The following is a 15,410-nucleotide window of genomic DNA, read 5'->3' on the forward strand; positions in this document are numbered from 1 at the left end:
TCTTGGAATTGTTGTAGATCGCAAGCTGAATAGGAGCCAACAGTGTGATATGGCTGCAAGAAAGGCAAATGCTATTTTGTCTGCATTAATAGAAGTATAGCTTCCAAATCACGGGAGGTACTGGTTCCTCTCTATTCGGCCCTGGTTAGGCCTCATCTAGAGTATTGCGTCCAGTTCTGGGCTCCACAATTCAAGAAGGACGCAGACAAGCTGGTGCGTGTTCAGAAGAGGGCAACCAGGATGATCAGGGGTCTGGAAACAAAGCCGTGTGTAGAGAGACTGAAAGAACTGGGCCTGTTTAGCCTGGAGAAGAGAAGATTGAGGGGAGACATGATAGCACTCTTCAAATACTTAATAGGTTGTCCCACAGAGGAGGGCCAGGATCTCTTCTCAATCCTCCCAAAATGCCAGCATATTTTAGCGTAAATCTCATTTTGCCAGTAACTAAACCTTAGAAGAGGTATTTCGCCTTTTTAGGATGGGGGTGAAATCTATACAAATGCTGGGAGACCACCAAATGGTTGGTCATGGGGAAGTGGTGGGATTGGTTGAGGGGGAGCATGGGCTTCAGGAGAAACCTAGAGAGCCAATTTGGGATGCCCCTGAAGGCAGATACGCCTGTAGGCCTGAGGCTCGACATCCCTGGTATATATGGACCATATCCTGTTACACATCACCAAACTCATGAGGGGTTCGTCATAGGGGTGGGAAGGGAAAAACCAGACAGCAAAGAAAACGTCCAGTTATCGCAGTGGGTGCAGCCTGACTTATTAGTAAACTGCAGACACCAGCAGCCTGGAGAAGTAAGCAAAGACCGTACATTGAACCACAGACTGTTATTACTGCTGGTTCCTTTATTTATCAGCTATTGAAGCGTTTGATCCATACATGATGTCGAGACACTTACACGCTCCCAGTTCCAACAGAAACATGTACATTTAGCTCTTTTTGCTTCCATCATCTTGCCGGCAGTGAAATGTCAGGGCAAAATTAATCCTTCCCGGTGTGTCTCCTCCTGCATTCAAAACTGCTTTAAGTCTTTAAAGCTCCCACAAAATTAGTGTTATGGTTCTTTACAAAGGCGTTTTGTGACATCTGCTCAGACACAGCACCAAATGTGCCGATCGCAGGGTTTCATCCCTGTGCAAATTAGATCAGAAATGTCTTCTTCGTAGTGTGGCGGGGATGTGGAGCGCAAAAGGGCCAGGCTGGTAATTAATTTGTAGTTTCATCTGAACAGGCTACTAGACCCCAAATTACAGTGGCTACGATGTCTGAAATATATAGTAACCCCACCCTCCATTGTGAGGCTGAAGAAGAACTTGGTTCCATTTCTGAGGTTGTCTCTTGGGTCAAGCCGCCATCTAGGAGAGGACCTTTTCAGCCATAGTCAACAGAATTTGGGATGGCCTTCTGGGAGAAGTACACCTGTCCCCACCACTGCTCCCTTGTAGGTGGTCAGAGTGATGTATTGGCAAGCAGTGAAGACTATTTTATTTCGATGTTGTCTACTTTCTAGAAGGCTGGCTTCTTCCCTGTGAGTTGTGTGGCTGTTTTAACTGCCGTTATATTGATTGCTCTTTTGCTTTGCTTTTTATATTTAAACTGTTTTATGTTTTGTACTATGCTAGTTTGACTAGTTTGTAAACTGCTTTGTCTCCCTCAGTACAAAAGTGGGATAAAAAGGAACACATGAATGTGTGAATTCATAACGGGTTTCTGTGGCATTATCCACATGAGTCAAAGGTGGGCTAACCATTGTAAGTAGGGCCATGCCTGTGCTCGTAAGAGCATAACAACATATGCTAACAGTCAACTTCCTGACTGTTGGAGCAGTACGACAATGGAACCAGTTACCTAGGGAGGTGGTGGGCTCTCCCACACTAGAGGCCTTCAAGAGGCAGCTGGACAGCCCTCTGTCAGGGATGCTTTAGGGTGGATTCCTGCATTGAGCAGGGGGTTGGACTCGATGGCCTTGTAGGCCCCTTCCAACTCTGCTTTTCTATGATTCTATGATCAGGAAAAGCCCTGATGCTGGATCAGACCAAGGGCCTCCCTGGTCCAGCATTCTGGTCACATAGTGGCCAACCAGCTGCCTGTGGGAAACCCACAATTAGAACCTGAGTGCAATAGCATAATCCTGACTGGCCAATAGCATGATCTTGACTGGCCAATAGCATGGCTAAGAGATTATTTTATGAACTGGGAAATACCTGTTTTGTATCTTACCTATACTGTGAGCTCAGTAGATGGCCTTCAGCCTAGGATGCTCAACATTTCACCCACAGACTCATCTCCTAGCAACCTGAAGTCTCTCTGAGGATAAAGACACAGGTGAACCTCAGATGTGTCCAGGGTCTGTCACCACCCTCATTTTTAAAGGAAGTATCCACTAAAATTCTATCTATATGGAATTTTAAGAAATTCTCTCTGTGGTTATTTTTTTAAAAAAATGGAGACCAATTTGCACCTTCTGAATGCGAACCAGAAATGCAAATTGTCATCAGAAATCCATACTTTCCAAGCTTGTAATACGTTCTGCAAAAAAAAAAAAAAAAAAAAAAAGAGTGCAAAGAAAAATGTGTGAAATTCTAAAATGCTGGTGAACGTGCTTCAGTCAATGGGTACATGTGTCCAAAAATGGGTACATTAAAATGCATGCATTAATGAATACTTTAATATAGACATTATGGGAAATGTGTACAAATTTCTGTACGGAGGTTTAAAGAAATAATCAAAGTTTGCCCAGAGATGGGATGGGATGAACATGCCCTTAAAAACCCGGGATTGACAGATCTGCCCATCATGCTACTAAAAATCAAGGCAAATGTATATGGTTCAGTCCTATGCTTATTGGCGACAATGTACAGAGCAAGGAACATCAGTGCTGGGCCAGTGTGGTGCAGTGGTTAGTTGGACTGGGAGTTGGGAGATCCAGGTTCTAGTCCCCACTTGGCCATGGAAACCCACTGGGTGACTTTGGGCCAGTCACAGACTCTCAGCCCAGCCTACCTCACAGGGTTGTTGTTGTGAGGATAAAATTGAGAGGAGGGACATGTAGGCTCCCTTGGTTCTTTGGAGGAAAAAAGGAGGGATATCAATGTAATACATAAAATATATGTTGCTTGTGTGACAACCAACAGCCTTAAGCATCCAGATGCCAAGAACAATCCAGTTGGCATTTCTCCACTCATTTGGAAACCATCAGAAACTAAGAAGTTTCAAACCTATCTTAGGCCAACAAGGAAACTGAGGATGGTCAAAGTATAGGAGCTAATGATCAGGGATAAACCCTTGCACCAAAGAAAGGTACCAAAGTCAAGGGAAAAGCAGGAGACCTTTCTTTAACCTGGGTACCATTTAGAAGGGTGTTGTGGAATATATTTTTTTCATTCTGATGGCTGCGTTTCCTTGTGGCAACAGTGGGAGAAGGACAAAGCCCACATGAACATAGAGGTGAGAGAATCAGTGATGCTTGAACTCACTGAAATTCTCTGAACTTTACTTGAAAGCGGGGTTTGCTTTGCTCCCATTTTCATTTGCAGTCTGCTGTTTTGGTTCATTCAAATGGGTCCAGTATGCATTTTTCAAAAATGTGCACATCCCTTCTCCATTGACTAAAGCATGAAAATGTGAATTTTCAGAAATGTGGTTTTTAAAAATGCAGGACCTTGAAAATGCACAAGTTTAATGTTGTACTTTTAAAAAGTTGTCCATTTCTTAATGTGCCCATTTTTAAAAGGACACTTTTCCCCATCAAAGCATGAAAATGGGAATATTTAAAAATGCACAACTTTACATTTAGTTAAAAGTGCACTTTAAACTGTGTTTTAAAACTGTGTGTCTTTAAAGTTGTGCGTTGTTAAAGCAGGGCATTTTTAAACTTGTACATTTTAAAAAGTTAGCATTTTTAAGTGCATATTTTGCAGATGGAGTTGTGAACAGAGAATTTTTGAGTGATTTGTCATCTGAAACAAAATTCTTGTATGTACCTAAATGTGCATCCCCCTTATATATGTACATGCACATTGCAAGGACATCAAATGTGTAAAAAGCTATTTATTTTAATATTTCTAAAGTAAGTGAAATGTATCAGTTGGAAATTCCAGGAAGCTTTTTGTTTTTAAAGTTGTGATGGGAAAGGGGTGGGAGGGAGCTTCTTAGAACAAAACAATTGGATAATTTTCTACGTAAAGTCTTCCGTATTTTTTCATGGACGCAGACAAGCTGGAGTGTGTTCAGAGGAGGGCAACCAGGATGATCAGGGGCCTGGAAATAAAGCCCTATGAAGAGAGACTGAAAGAACTGGGCAGGTTTAGCCTGGAGAAGAGAAGATTGAGGGGAGACACGAGAGCACTCTTCAAAGACTTAAAAGGTTGTCACACAGAGGAGGGCCAGAATCGCTTCTCGATCGTCCCAGAGTGCAGGACATGGAATAACGGGCTCAAGTTAAAAGGATGCCAGATTCCAGCTGGACATCAGGAAAAACTTCCTCACTATTAGAGCAGTACGACAATGGAACCAGTTACCTAGGGAGGTTGTGGGCTCTCCCACACTAGAGGCCTTCAAGAGGCAGCTGGACAACCATCTGTCAGGGATGCTTTAGGGAGTTGGACTCGATGGCCTTGTAGGCTCCTTCCAACTCTGCTATTCTATGATTCTACATTGTGGGTGCCGGATTCCCAGCAATGACGTTGCGACATCTGTCTTCCCCACAATGTGGCTGTCATGACTCAGAAAATGAAATGTCTGTATAAACTCCAGAGCTGAGTCTGCGTGCGACAGGCTGGGGGCGGGGAGGGGTGAACCAGTGACAGATCTGACAATCTGTATTGCATTGGGAGGGTGGAAAAGAAGCTGCAAACGGCAGCGTGGTTCCTGTTCTTCTCCCGTTCAGCCAGCAGGGGTCACGTTTGCTTAGCTTTGGCCCCGAACGGCACGTGGCCTTTGTGCCACAGGTACTTACTTAGCTATTATTGATCAGTCAAGGAAGGAGGAGAACGGAAGGAACACGGCCTGTTCCTTGCGATGGCTTCAGCCTCCGAGAGCCCGCCGCATACATTTTACATGGGATAATTGTATAATTAATGGAAGCATCCAAAGAAGATGTTGCTGGAAACAGCACGCTTTGCAATGTTCATAAATCTCGCCTCGAAACAAGCCCGGCTGCTCAAAGATGTGAAAATCACCCTTTCCATAGGCGATTTGGGGATGATGCGATCCTTTTCCTTTTCCAGCACCCGAGCGAAGAAGCAGAGGCAGCATCTGCATTCATTATAAGGTCTTCTTCATAAAATATATATATTGCACAATAAAGGACGAATGGATAATACAATGCATCTTTCACTGGGGCCACATCTGGCAATAGCTCACTGGCTAAAGAGAGGGTTAGGGTTAGGATTTATCAACCCCACTCCTCATAAAGAAGGGAACTGAAATTAGCAAGAGCAAAGATGGGCAGGAATCTCTCCACATCTTTGGAACGGCAATTAGGAGAATATGTGTGACCTTCCCTAAAACCAGGCAAAGCTCGCTAGATGTCGGTCAAGGACAGGGATTTGTAGTGAAGACTTACATTTATTTTTTCCTCTGAGGGTATTTCTGCCAAATGTTAACACGTGTATTTTCCAGGATCATTTTCTAGGCCCTCACAACAGGGTGACTACTAGGTGTCCCCTTTTACAGAGGGTTGTCCTCTATATTCAGGCTATTTTTAGGCTGGAGTGCTGGGCTGAAAACAACAGAATGAAATTTAATAGGGATAAATGCCAAGTTCTACATTTAGGAAATAGAAACCAAAGGCACAGTTACAAGATGGGGGATACTTGGCTCAGCAATACTACAAACGAGAAAGATCTTGGAATTGTTGTAGATCGCAAGCTGAATAGGAGCCAACAGTGCGATATGGCTGCAAGAAAGGCCAATGCTATTTTCGACTGCATTAATAAAAGCATAGCTTCCAAATCACGTTAGGTACTGGTTCCTCTCTATTTGGCCCTGGTTAGGCCTCATCTAGAGTATTGCATCCAGTTCTGGGCTCCACAATTCAAGGAGGACGCAGACAAGATGGAGCGTGTTCAGAGGAGGGCAACCAGGATGATCAGGGGTCTGGAAACAAAGCCCTAGAGCAGTACGACAGTGGGACCAGTTACCTAGGGAGATTGTGGGCTCTCCCACACCAGAGGCCTTCAAGAAGCAGCTGGACAGCCATCTGTCAGGGATGCTTTAGGGTGGATTCCTGCATTGAGCAGGGGGTTGGACTCGATGGCCTTGTAGGCCCCTTCCAACTCTGCTATTCTATGATTCAAGGCATCTTCTGTTTGGAGGGCTGCCCAGTCCAGGTCTGGTTTAAAGACTTTTAAAAAGCCACCAGAAGGAATCATAGAATAGTAGAGTTGAAAGTGACCCATAAGGCCATCTAGTCCAACCCCCTGCTCAATGCACAAATCCACCTCAAGGCATCCCTGACAGATGGCCTTGAAATTGCCCCTCAACAGCACCTGGACAGCAGGATGAGCCAGGCATGCAGGTCACCTGAGTACAGCTTTTCCACATCATAGTGAGCTGTATTGTGTTTCTACAGAAATTACAGTAATTATTTCTAAATTTTCGTATATAAATTATAAATGGGCATATGCATTTTCAATGCAAATTGGTATCCTCATTTTTGGTGAGGCGTCTCCTCTTTTTGGTGATTCATAAGTGGCCACCCTACCTCACCATTTTAGCTATTGCTCATCATTCCTAGTTCAGAGCACCAAAGCGCCACATCGGGGGGGCGGTGGCGGTGTCTCACCAAAGACAGAACTGATGAGCTATCACACCCCTTGTGACTGGCCACCCGTGCACCTGCCCTTTTCTTCCTCCTCCTGATCTCCTTCCACACCTTCTGTTTCTTTGGGTCACTTATCTACATGCAAATATGCTGAAAATCATGAATATTTGTAGCAACCGTAATTAGGGGCACTTTAGGCCAGTGTTAATTAAGCATTCAATTAGGGCAGCTCCACTTTGACTAGTCAATTTCAGAGCTTCATTTTCCCCCCCACACACACACACACACGTACCTGCTTGGGGGTTTGGCTCATATTTGAGTAATATGTTTCTTATAGGCCCCTTCCAGCTCTGCTATTTTATGATTCTATGTTTCTTTTCCCCTTAAGCACCGGCATCATTGTCAAAACCAGTTGCGTTCTTATGAAAATCACAGGCTCCAGGACTTCTTTGCCTGTTCAGGATTCCACCCCTGGTCAAAACATCCTTGATCTCTATCTTGCAGGGCCAAATATAGGTTTCCTCGACTGTTCAGCAACCCATCCACAGACCCCCTGGATTGTGCTCATGGACCACAGTTTGAGAGCCTCAGCCCCACAACCTTGTTAGCATAAGAGTTCTGCAGTGGACAATGGAAAGGAGACACACACACACACACACCCTGAGTGAAGACTTTATTTCCTGCAGCACACAACAATAACTTTTCATGGAATCCTAGAGGGGCCATTTAACACGCTGCTTGGTGCAGGAATCCAGTTTAAGACATCCCTGACAGATGCCCATCCAGTCCCTGCTTAAATACCTCCAGTGATGGAGAACCCACCACCTCCCTGGGCAGTTCATTCATTTGTCTGACTGCTTGGCCCATTACGAATGGGGATGTATGAGATTGCTTTTTCTGCTTGCAAGAAAACGTACATGTCTGCCCTGGTCACAGCCCTGAATGCACGTGTGAGTGAGACATTCTCAATGTGTCCTCTGAATTTTTTTTATTATTATTATTATTATTATTATTATTATTATTATTATTATTATTATTATTATTGCAAATTACTGAATGTGTGCTCATGTTTGAACTGGACCTCTTTCCCCATTCGATTTGCGCAAATTGTGCATTTTTGTGCATTTTTTTCTCCAAATATACACATCAATTGTGCAAATCTTTGAATTGTATGCATTCTTCTCCCATTGATTAAAGAGCATAAGTGTACATGTTTCAAATGCATGTATTTTTTTCATGCACATTTTCACACTGGAAGCTTGGAAATGTATGGACTTCGACTGCAGATTGCTTCTGAGTCCGTGTTAGGTCTGGAAGATGCAAACTGGGTCAACCCCCGTCCCCACCCCCAGTCTTCTCTTCTCAAGGCTAAACGTATCCAGTCCCTTTGATCCTCTCCTCCCTGGTAGGACTGAGTTCCTGAATTCCTCATCATCTCGGCTGCTCTTCTCTGAGCTCCTTCCAGTTTATCCGAATCCTTCTTCGGGTGTGGTGTTTTGTACTGAGAGTGTATCTGTATGCAAATGCTGTTTCTTCCCTGAGCCATTTAAGAAATGAAAATGTAAACAGTTGAGTCTTATTCCTCTGCCTCGAATTCTTCGCCAAATTGGTAATTATGGGAATAAACGAGGCTTTGAGACGTGACATTTCTTCTCCATCAGGCGAAGGTAATGGCTTCCTACCATCTGCCAGAGTTTTGTCCCCAGTTCATATCCTCCAATGCACCCTGTCAGGGTAATTGCTGTGTGTCTCTGTGTTTGTGGCGAAATGCATAGAGTGTTAAGCAAACACACAAAATATCTATTAAACATTTGGGATGTTTGGGGTTTTGTTTAACTTCCCATCTATGCAGAAGAGGCTTACAGCCATGTATTAAAATCGTGGCAAATAATATGCATCACAACGGCTGCAGGACTGAGCTGTAAGACAGCACAAATCTCAACTGAGTGGGGAACTTGGTTGGCGGTCGAAAGCGAGCCACGCTCCCTGAGCCTCAGTTCCCCTTCTGCAATATGGGCATAACAGTTCTGAGCTTCCCCACAGGTTTGTGGTTAGGACTGAGATGGAGGACATATAAGCATGAAGCCCTTGAACCCTCTGAAGTATCCTCACCATCAAGGCAATAGTGTGGGCATGCTTCCACATTTTTGTTGTTACAAAATACTCCCACTGTTACTTCAGAGCTTAAATATTAAACATTGTCAGCATATAATTAATTGGTTTATTTGGGGTAAGAAGAAGGGTAGAGTTAATTTTCAAATAATGTGAAAACTAGGGATGTGCTCCACTTTTCTTAGGATCGGAGAAGCAGAAGCGGATCAGGGTGCTTCGCCTCCCCTTAAGGAGGAGGCGAAGAGCATCGGGGGGGCAGCGGAGCATCGCAGAGCGGATCGAGATGAAGGCAGATCCTTCGCCTCGATCCGGAGCTCCGCAAAAAAGGTAAGGGGGCCTTTTGTGAACCGCCCAGAGAGCTCCGGCTGTTGGGTGGTATAGAAATGCAATAAATAAATAAATAAATAAACTGGTGCTGCCGCCGCCCGTGCAGCGACAGGGGGAGGGGGGTCTTACCTGGTCCGTCACGGCCCGTCGCCGGCTTCACTAGAGCCCGCGGCTCAGTGAAGCTGGCGACGGGCCGCGATGGACCAGGTAAGTGGTGTGCACGAGGAGGGGGGTTACCTGGCCCTGCCGCCACCGCCCGTGCAGTGACGGCGGCAGAGCCAGTTAAGGAGGCAAGGGGGAGAGGAATCTTACCTGCGTCCATCCGCGGTCTGGCAGTGGCTTCAACTGAGCCCAAGGACTCAAACCGGTCTGATCTTCTAGTTTGAGTCCTTGGGCTCAGTTGAAGCAGCTGCTGGACAACAGATGGACGCAGGTAAGGGGGGAAGGAATGAAGGGGTCCTTACCTGCTGCTGCCGCTGCCACCGCCACTGCGGAGCTCCGATTTGGATGCGGAGCTCCTCAGCAAAGCGAAGTGGACCACTGGCGGAGCATACGGGATCCGAAGCAGATCGGGGGGTCCATGCACAGCCCTAGTGAAAACCCAGAAGAGAAGGTGGACTGTTGGTAGCAGGGAAAATAACATATTTGCAAGCTAACTGTGTAAAACAGATAAAAGAATGGCTTGACCTCTTCTTGTCCCCGTGTTGTTCACCCCAGCTTCTGAAAAATGTGTGGAGAAGTTTGCGTGTATTTTTGAAAGATTTGGGTGGGAGTTCGTTTGACTCCCATTCTTGGTTTCTGATGGGTTCAGCAAACCGTGGGGATCAGTCGATGCTGGTGCTACAACTGATGCTGGGGCACAACTGCTCCACAAGTTGGCCAACTTCCTTGGGAGTTCCTTCGGGGCAGAGTCCTTGGGGTTCTTCTCACCTCCCTATGGGCTTGTTATTGCAAATACAAAGGGAAAAGTCAATGGTCGTGTTCTGTGGTTGGTCAAATCTTCCAGTGATCTATTTGATCTGACAGTGAGAAAGCAGAAAAGTGTTGCCAGATCATGTTGTTCTGCATATCTGTTTCAAAAATGCCATTGAATATTCCGTTGAAAGAAGGGAATTTCATGCCTGGCAACTGCGACAAACTGTTGAGTCCAACCCTTCTTTAAGGCTTTCTGGTTTCCAACCCCCACCCCCTACTTCTAGAAAAGAAACTTCCTTTGCCTTTTTCTTTGCTTTTCTTTTTTTAACATCTGCCAACTTTGTTCCGTATCGATTCTCCCGCTGCCTGTATAGGCACAGACCTTTGAATGTGAGCAATGCCGTGCTTCATTCTGTGTCTCCGTGGAGGCTCCACGCTCAATAAGAGATCACAGAGAAAAAGATCAGATCTCTTGTGAGTGGAATTGCAACTGAAGCTCTCCTGCCTGCCCTGACAAATGGCCCAGGAGCGCCTCCATTCAAGATAGAGCTGGACTGTCAGGATTTCACGTCCTCTGTGACTCCTCGACATTTTCGTCTGGGAGAAAAATGATATGCTATGCGAATATTTAAATGTTTCATCATCGTCATTTTATCATGTGGTCACAGACCCAATAAGAAACAATAGCAGTCATCATTAAAACCATAAAAAGCACAATCATTAATTTATTATAAAACAGGCGAAAAAGTTATTAAGAACGTAAGAACGTAAGAAGTGCCCTGATGCTGGATCAGACCAAGGGTCCATCTAGTCCAGCACTCTGTTCACACAGCTGTCGACCAGGGACCCACAAGGCAGGACATGGTGCAACAGCACCCTCCCGCCCATGTTCCCCAGCAACTGTTTCACACAGCCTTACTGCCTCGGATACTGGAGATAGCACATAACCATCAGGGCTGGTAGCCATTGATAGCCTTTGCCTCCAGGAATTTATCCAACCCCCTTTTAAAGCCATCCAGATTGGTGCCCATCACTACATCTTGTGGTAGTGGGTTCCATAATACAGTATATACGCATAGTTAAAACACCTGATAGAAAAGATTAAAAACAGCAACATAGAATAGAAGTTGCAATTAGGATGAGAAAACCGTCTTACGAGATCTTTGTACAGAGAAGGGGGATTTAGCCACCGACTGTTGTTGATTTGTTCATACCTGCCAGGAAGTATTCCAAATACGGTTCAGATGACCTTCTAGGGCATTTTCTCATAAAATGGCTGAGAAGTCTATTTCACTCCTCTCTGTGGAGGCTGCATTCGGGGGGCGGGGGAACACACCCTACGATTCAACTGCTTCATCACCACAGGCACACAAGTGGGATGCCCTGGTAGTGCCCTTCCAATATTGCAGAAGGGAGGAAGTTATATCTAGCCCTAGAAAAAACATGATGGTACTTGGGGATGGTCAAATAATCCAAATATCTGGCATATGTTTCATGATGTTAGGAATGGTAGCTCCATGTTGTTGTGTTTCTGGGGAATGAAATTGATCATTTTTGTCATACCTTAAAAACAAGTCTAATTCTTTTTATGCAATTCCTTCTGCTCTGCTGTTTTCAGCATTGGGTTCCATCTGGGATATATCCAAATCCCACATTTCCAGACCTTAGAGACAGGCAATCGATCAAAAGTTCATTTTTATTCTGTAGCCGTGGAAAGCGTGTGAGGCTTTGTGGCTTTGGGGGGGGGGCGTGGAACATGCCTGAACTTCCGCGTTTACCACTACCCCGCTGCCTCGCAAGGGGCACCCACACGCCATCAGGGCCCGGCTGACAAGAGGCCCCCTGGAGTTCTTCCTCCTCTTCACCATTGCAAGGTTCTTCTCCACCCGCCTCTCGCCCTGGTCCAGGCAACAGCGCTGGTGAGAAGAAGCAGGAGATGCCAGACGGCCTCCTTGCTCACTGGCTCTCTCTGCCTGTCTAGCAAGCAAGTGGTAGGAGGAAGGAGGAGGAGGAGGAGGAAGAGGAAGAGGAGGAAGAACAGCTGGTGACAATGGCGGTGAGAAGCTGGACTCACAGAGAGAGGGAGGGCCTTGAGGGGGTTGGACTTGATGGCCTTAGAGGCCCCTTCCAACTCTACTATTCTATGATTCTATGAGGGTGTCTTGCCCAAGGGGCCTCCAGATCCTGGAGCCGGCACTGTGTGCAGGTGCATATATTTCATTTTACTTACTGGATACTAAGAGGTAGAGTCAGGCTTCGGATAGTGCTTTAGAAAACATGCTCAGCATCCCTCCTAGGGTAGAGAAGGGAGGGATATATTTGGAACAAAGCAGCAGCAGCAGCTGGAAACATAACGTGCCAAAGCTGTCAGGGTTTTGGGTTCGCCCATTTGATCCCCCCTCTCCTCACACTTGCCCCTCCGATGTCTTCCCTGCAGGCAAAGCCTTTTCCCCGGAATTCTACTACGACACCTACAACCCGTTGTGGCAGAACAGAGCCCGCGTCTACGCCTACAGCCTGGAATGGACCCAGATGAACCCTGACGCTGTGGACCGTATCCTGCAGTACCACCTGGGGATCCGGCAGGTGAGAGGTTCAGGTGCTTTTCGGGAGGAGTGGTTCCCCCTGGAGCAATCGGTCTCTGCTGCTTTTGCTGCCTTTTCATGGTGGGGTGTGGCCTGTCAATGAGAATTTGTGCCAGGGTGGCTTTCAACCATATAGATACCTCTGGAACACATGGGTGCCTTTCTAGGATGCCAGGCAGGGGAGAGAGCGCTTCTTTCCTTGTTCAGGCAACAAGGAGGCTCAGCAGGTGAGAGGGACATGTGTCATGCCAGGGCAAGCTGCCATGTGAGTGCCATCACCGTCTTAACATTAAGGGAGGGAAAAGCACCCAGGGGCGGAGAAGGCTGTTTGTTGGGCCTCAGACATTTTGGAGATACGTCGCCGTGCAAGGGGACAGGAGTCTCAAGAGGTGCGTGTCAACAGAGCCCCCTAAAGAAGGATATATTTGGAACATATTAGGCTCGGTAGACGTACTTCTTTGCGCCTGGAGGCTTCTGCCTTCTCTCCCTGCGTCACATGACTTCCTGTTGTGGTTGCTGTAATGGTTTGATTGTCGTTTCTAAGCCACGCCTCTTCTTGCCTTGACAAACCCAAGACAGCCTTTCGGGTCCACCTCCCATGGTGGGCGTGGCCAAAGGCAAAAGGGATGAAGTCATTACGCCTGTTGTGGGCTGTAGGTGCTCAAGTGTCTTCAAGGAGTCAAAATCAAGGAAAGCTCCTGGGCCAATCTACAAAGCTTTATTGCAAACAATGAACACTTCTGTAGTACAAATTAGGCACCTTGGCAGGAAAATCCCCCCTAGGCAACTCTATGCAACTAAGCAAGACAAGTGACCGTTCACTGGAAAGAAAAGGCTTTTCAAATGTCTGAAGCTTCAAGGTAGAGGAGGAAGCGTAGACGCCTTCTCACGTAACCTCTCCCACTGTCGCTTTAGTGCTGATCTCGCTGAACGTTTTAACTTCTGGCGATTCCTAGCATCTAGTAACGTTTTGGAATGTTCACCTCCGGAAGTTGACTCCCTGTCTCCTGAGAGCATAGGATCTGGCCTTGGGGAGACAGACTCTGGGAGGGGCGTATTCGCGGCTGGAGACTCTCCTGTGTGAACTTCCTCCCCCACTAGCTCGGCAACTTCTGAATCAGAATCTGTTTCTGATGGACTCCCTGCGACCTCTGGTCCCAACCCCGGAGCGGTAGGGACATACACGACAACGCCAAAAACACCAGCTTGTTTTAGCTTTAGTCTCTTACTGCCAGTGACGAGGCCTTGGGAGAACCAAGCCGGCCCTTTGGCTCTCTGGCTCGGCCAAGGGGGTGTCTTTCGTAGCCTCCCCCTTGCTGAATTGGAAGGCATCATGGAACCCGTTCTCACTTCCGCAATCCACTCCAGGGTTTAGTCGGAAGACAAGACTGAGGTAGTCTTCCTGCCTCCCCACAAAGTCAGCGTCCTTCCATATTCTTGTAACATCCCATGAATAAAAGATGCAAAGCTTGTACAAGGTGAGTGCAGAAGGGCCTTAAACCCTGGCTCAATCCCTGGGAGATCTCCTGGTAGGGCTGGAAATAATCTCTGCCTGAAATGCTCAAGAGCCACTGCCAATCCGTGCCGACCATCCTGGGCTACATGGCCCCGTTGTCTGAGGCAGCTTCTGATGTTCAGCGTTGAAGTATAGAAACTTCCTGGTCTGAGGGAGGGGTGAGGGTCCAAAGAGCTGAGGTCATCAGGAGACGCAGCTTCCTCTGTTCCCAACACAGGTGTGGCAGCGCAGTGCAAATTTTTAATCCCAATATGTGTGCGAGTAGCTAGAAGCAGTCCAGGCATGTGGAGGAGCGCTCCTTCCCAGGGAGAGGGGGCTACGGGGGGGGCCCTTTGACTCGGGGTTCAGCCCTTGGTTGGCCTACTGGGCCATTGCCAGCTCCTGGTGCAACAGCCTCCCTGGACTGCCTGCAGTGCCTCAGGGAGTCTAGAGTTCACCGGATAAACCACAGTGAACAAATGATGGGCAGCCTTGGAATCAGTAAAGAAAACATCTTGACAAGCAGAACAGCCAGAGGAATTTTTTCAGACTTTATTCGCTGCATCTGCCGCCCCCATTTGGCCCTGCTAATAAGGTGACGTGAGGAGAAGGCTGCCCGTTGAGTCCGCCTGCCTGAGTTGGCCTGGGAAGGGCAGCGTTTCCGTCTCTACCGAAGGAGTTAAGCGAGCGCTTTGATCCCCCCCCCTCAACCACGCTCCGTTTTTTTTAGTTAATCATTAAGACCTCACAAGTGACACCTGCGAATTGAGTTTCCTACAGGAAGGCAATATGGTGGGACGTGCTAAACGGTGTTAACCAGGGCTTCTGTTTGAAAAAGAGGCCCCCGGGCAAAGCTGACAAGGCTTTTATCAAAGAGCACTCATAAAGATAAGCAGCTTTCGAAAGGGTTGACATATCTGTGATGGGGAGTTGGCTTTCCTCCGCGCTGACGGCGGGCGCGCATTTCCAGCAGAGCGGTGGGGGCTCCTTGGCGCTGGGTATGAAACTGCAGGTGTTTGGGACGGGTTCGGCACGTGCCTCTTGCTGCTCGTGATACAGCAGGTCCAAGAGAATCCGAGGTGGATTTATCCATCCACATTTCAAAACCCTGCTAGTTGGGCTGTCTTGCCACGAATGGCACCTTCCGGAAAACAAGGTAGCAGTTCGTTTGAACACCCACATTATGAATCTATCATGACTG

The 15,410-nt window shown here is 47.0% G+C and overlaps 1 protein-coding gene across 1 annotated transcript in view; it reads left to right on the forward strand.

The window, feature by feature from the left end:
- MDGA2 (MAM domain containing glycosylphosphatidylinositol anchor 2) overlaps nucleotides 1-15,410 on the forward strand; it is a 511,487-nt gene that overhangs the window by 406,868 nt on the left and 89,209 nt on the right. The window contains exon 10 of the mRNA XM_063118281.1: nucleotides 12,567-12,715. Coding sequence (XP_062974351.1) covers nucleotides 12,567-12,715 — 149 coding nt within the window. The remainder of the gene's footprint in view (nucleotides 1-12,566; nucleotides 12,716-15,410) is intronic.

This window comes from Elgaria multicarinata, chromosome 2, assembly GCF_023053635.1.
Source record: "Elgaria multicarinata webbii isolate HBS135686 ecotype San Diego chromosome 2, rElgMul1.1.pri, whole genome shotgun sequence".
In the NCBI taxonomy this organism is placed as follows: domain Eukaryota; kingdom Metazoa; phylum Chordata; class Lepidosauria; order Squamata; family Anguidae; genus Elgaria; species Elgaria multicarinata.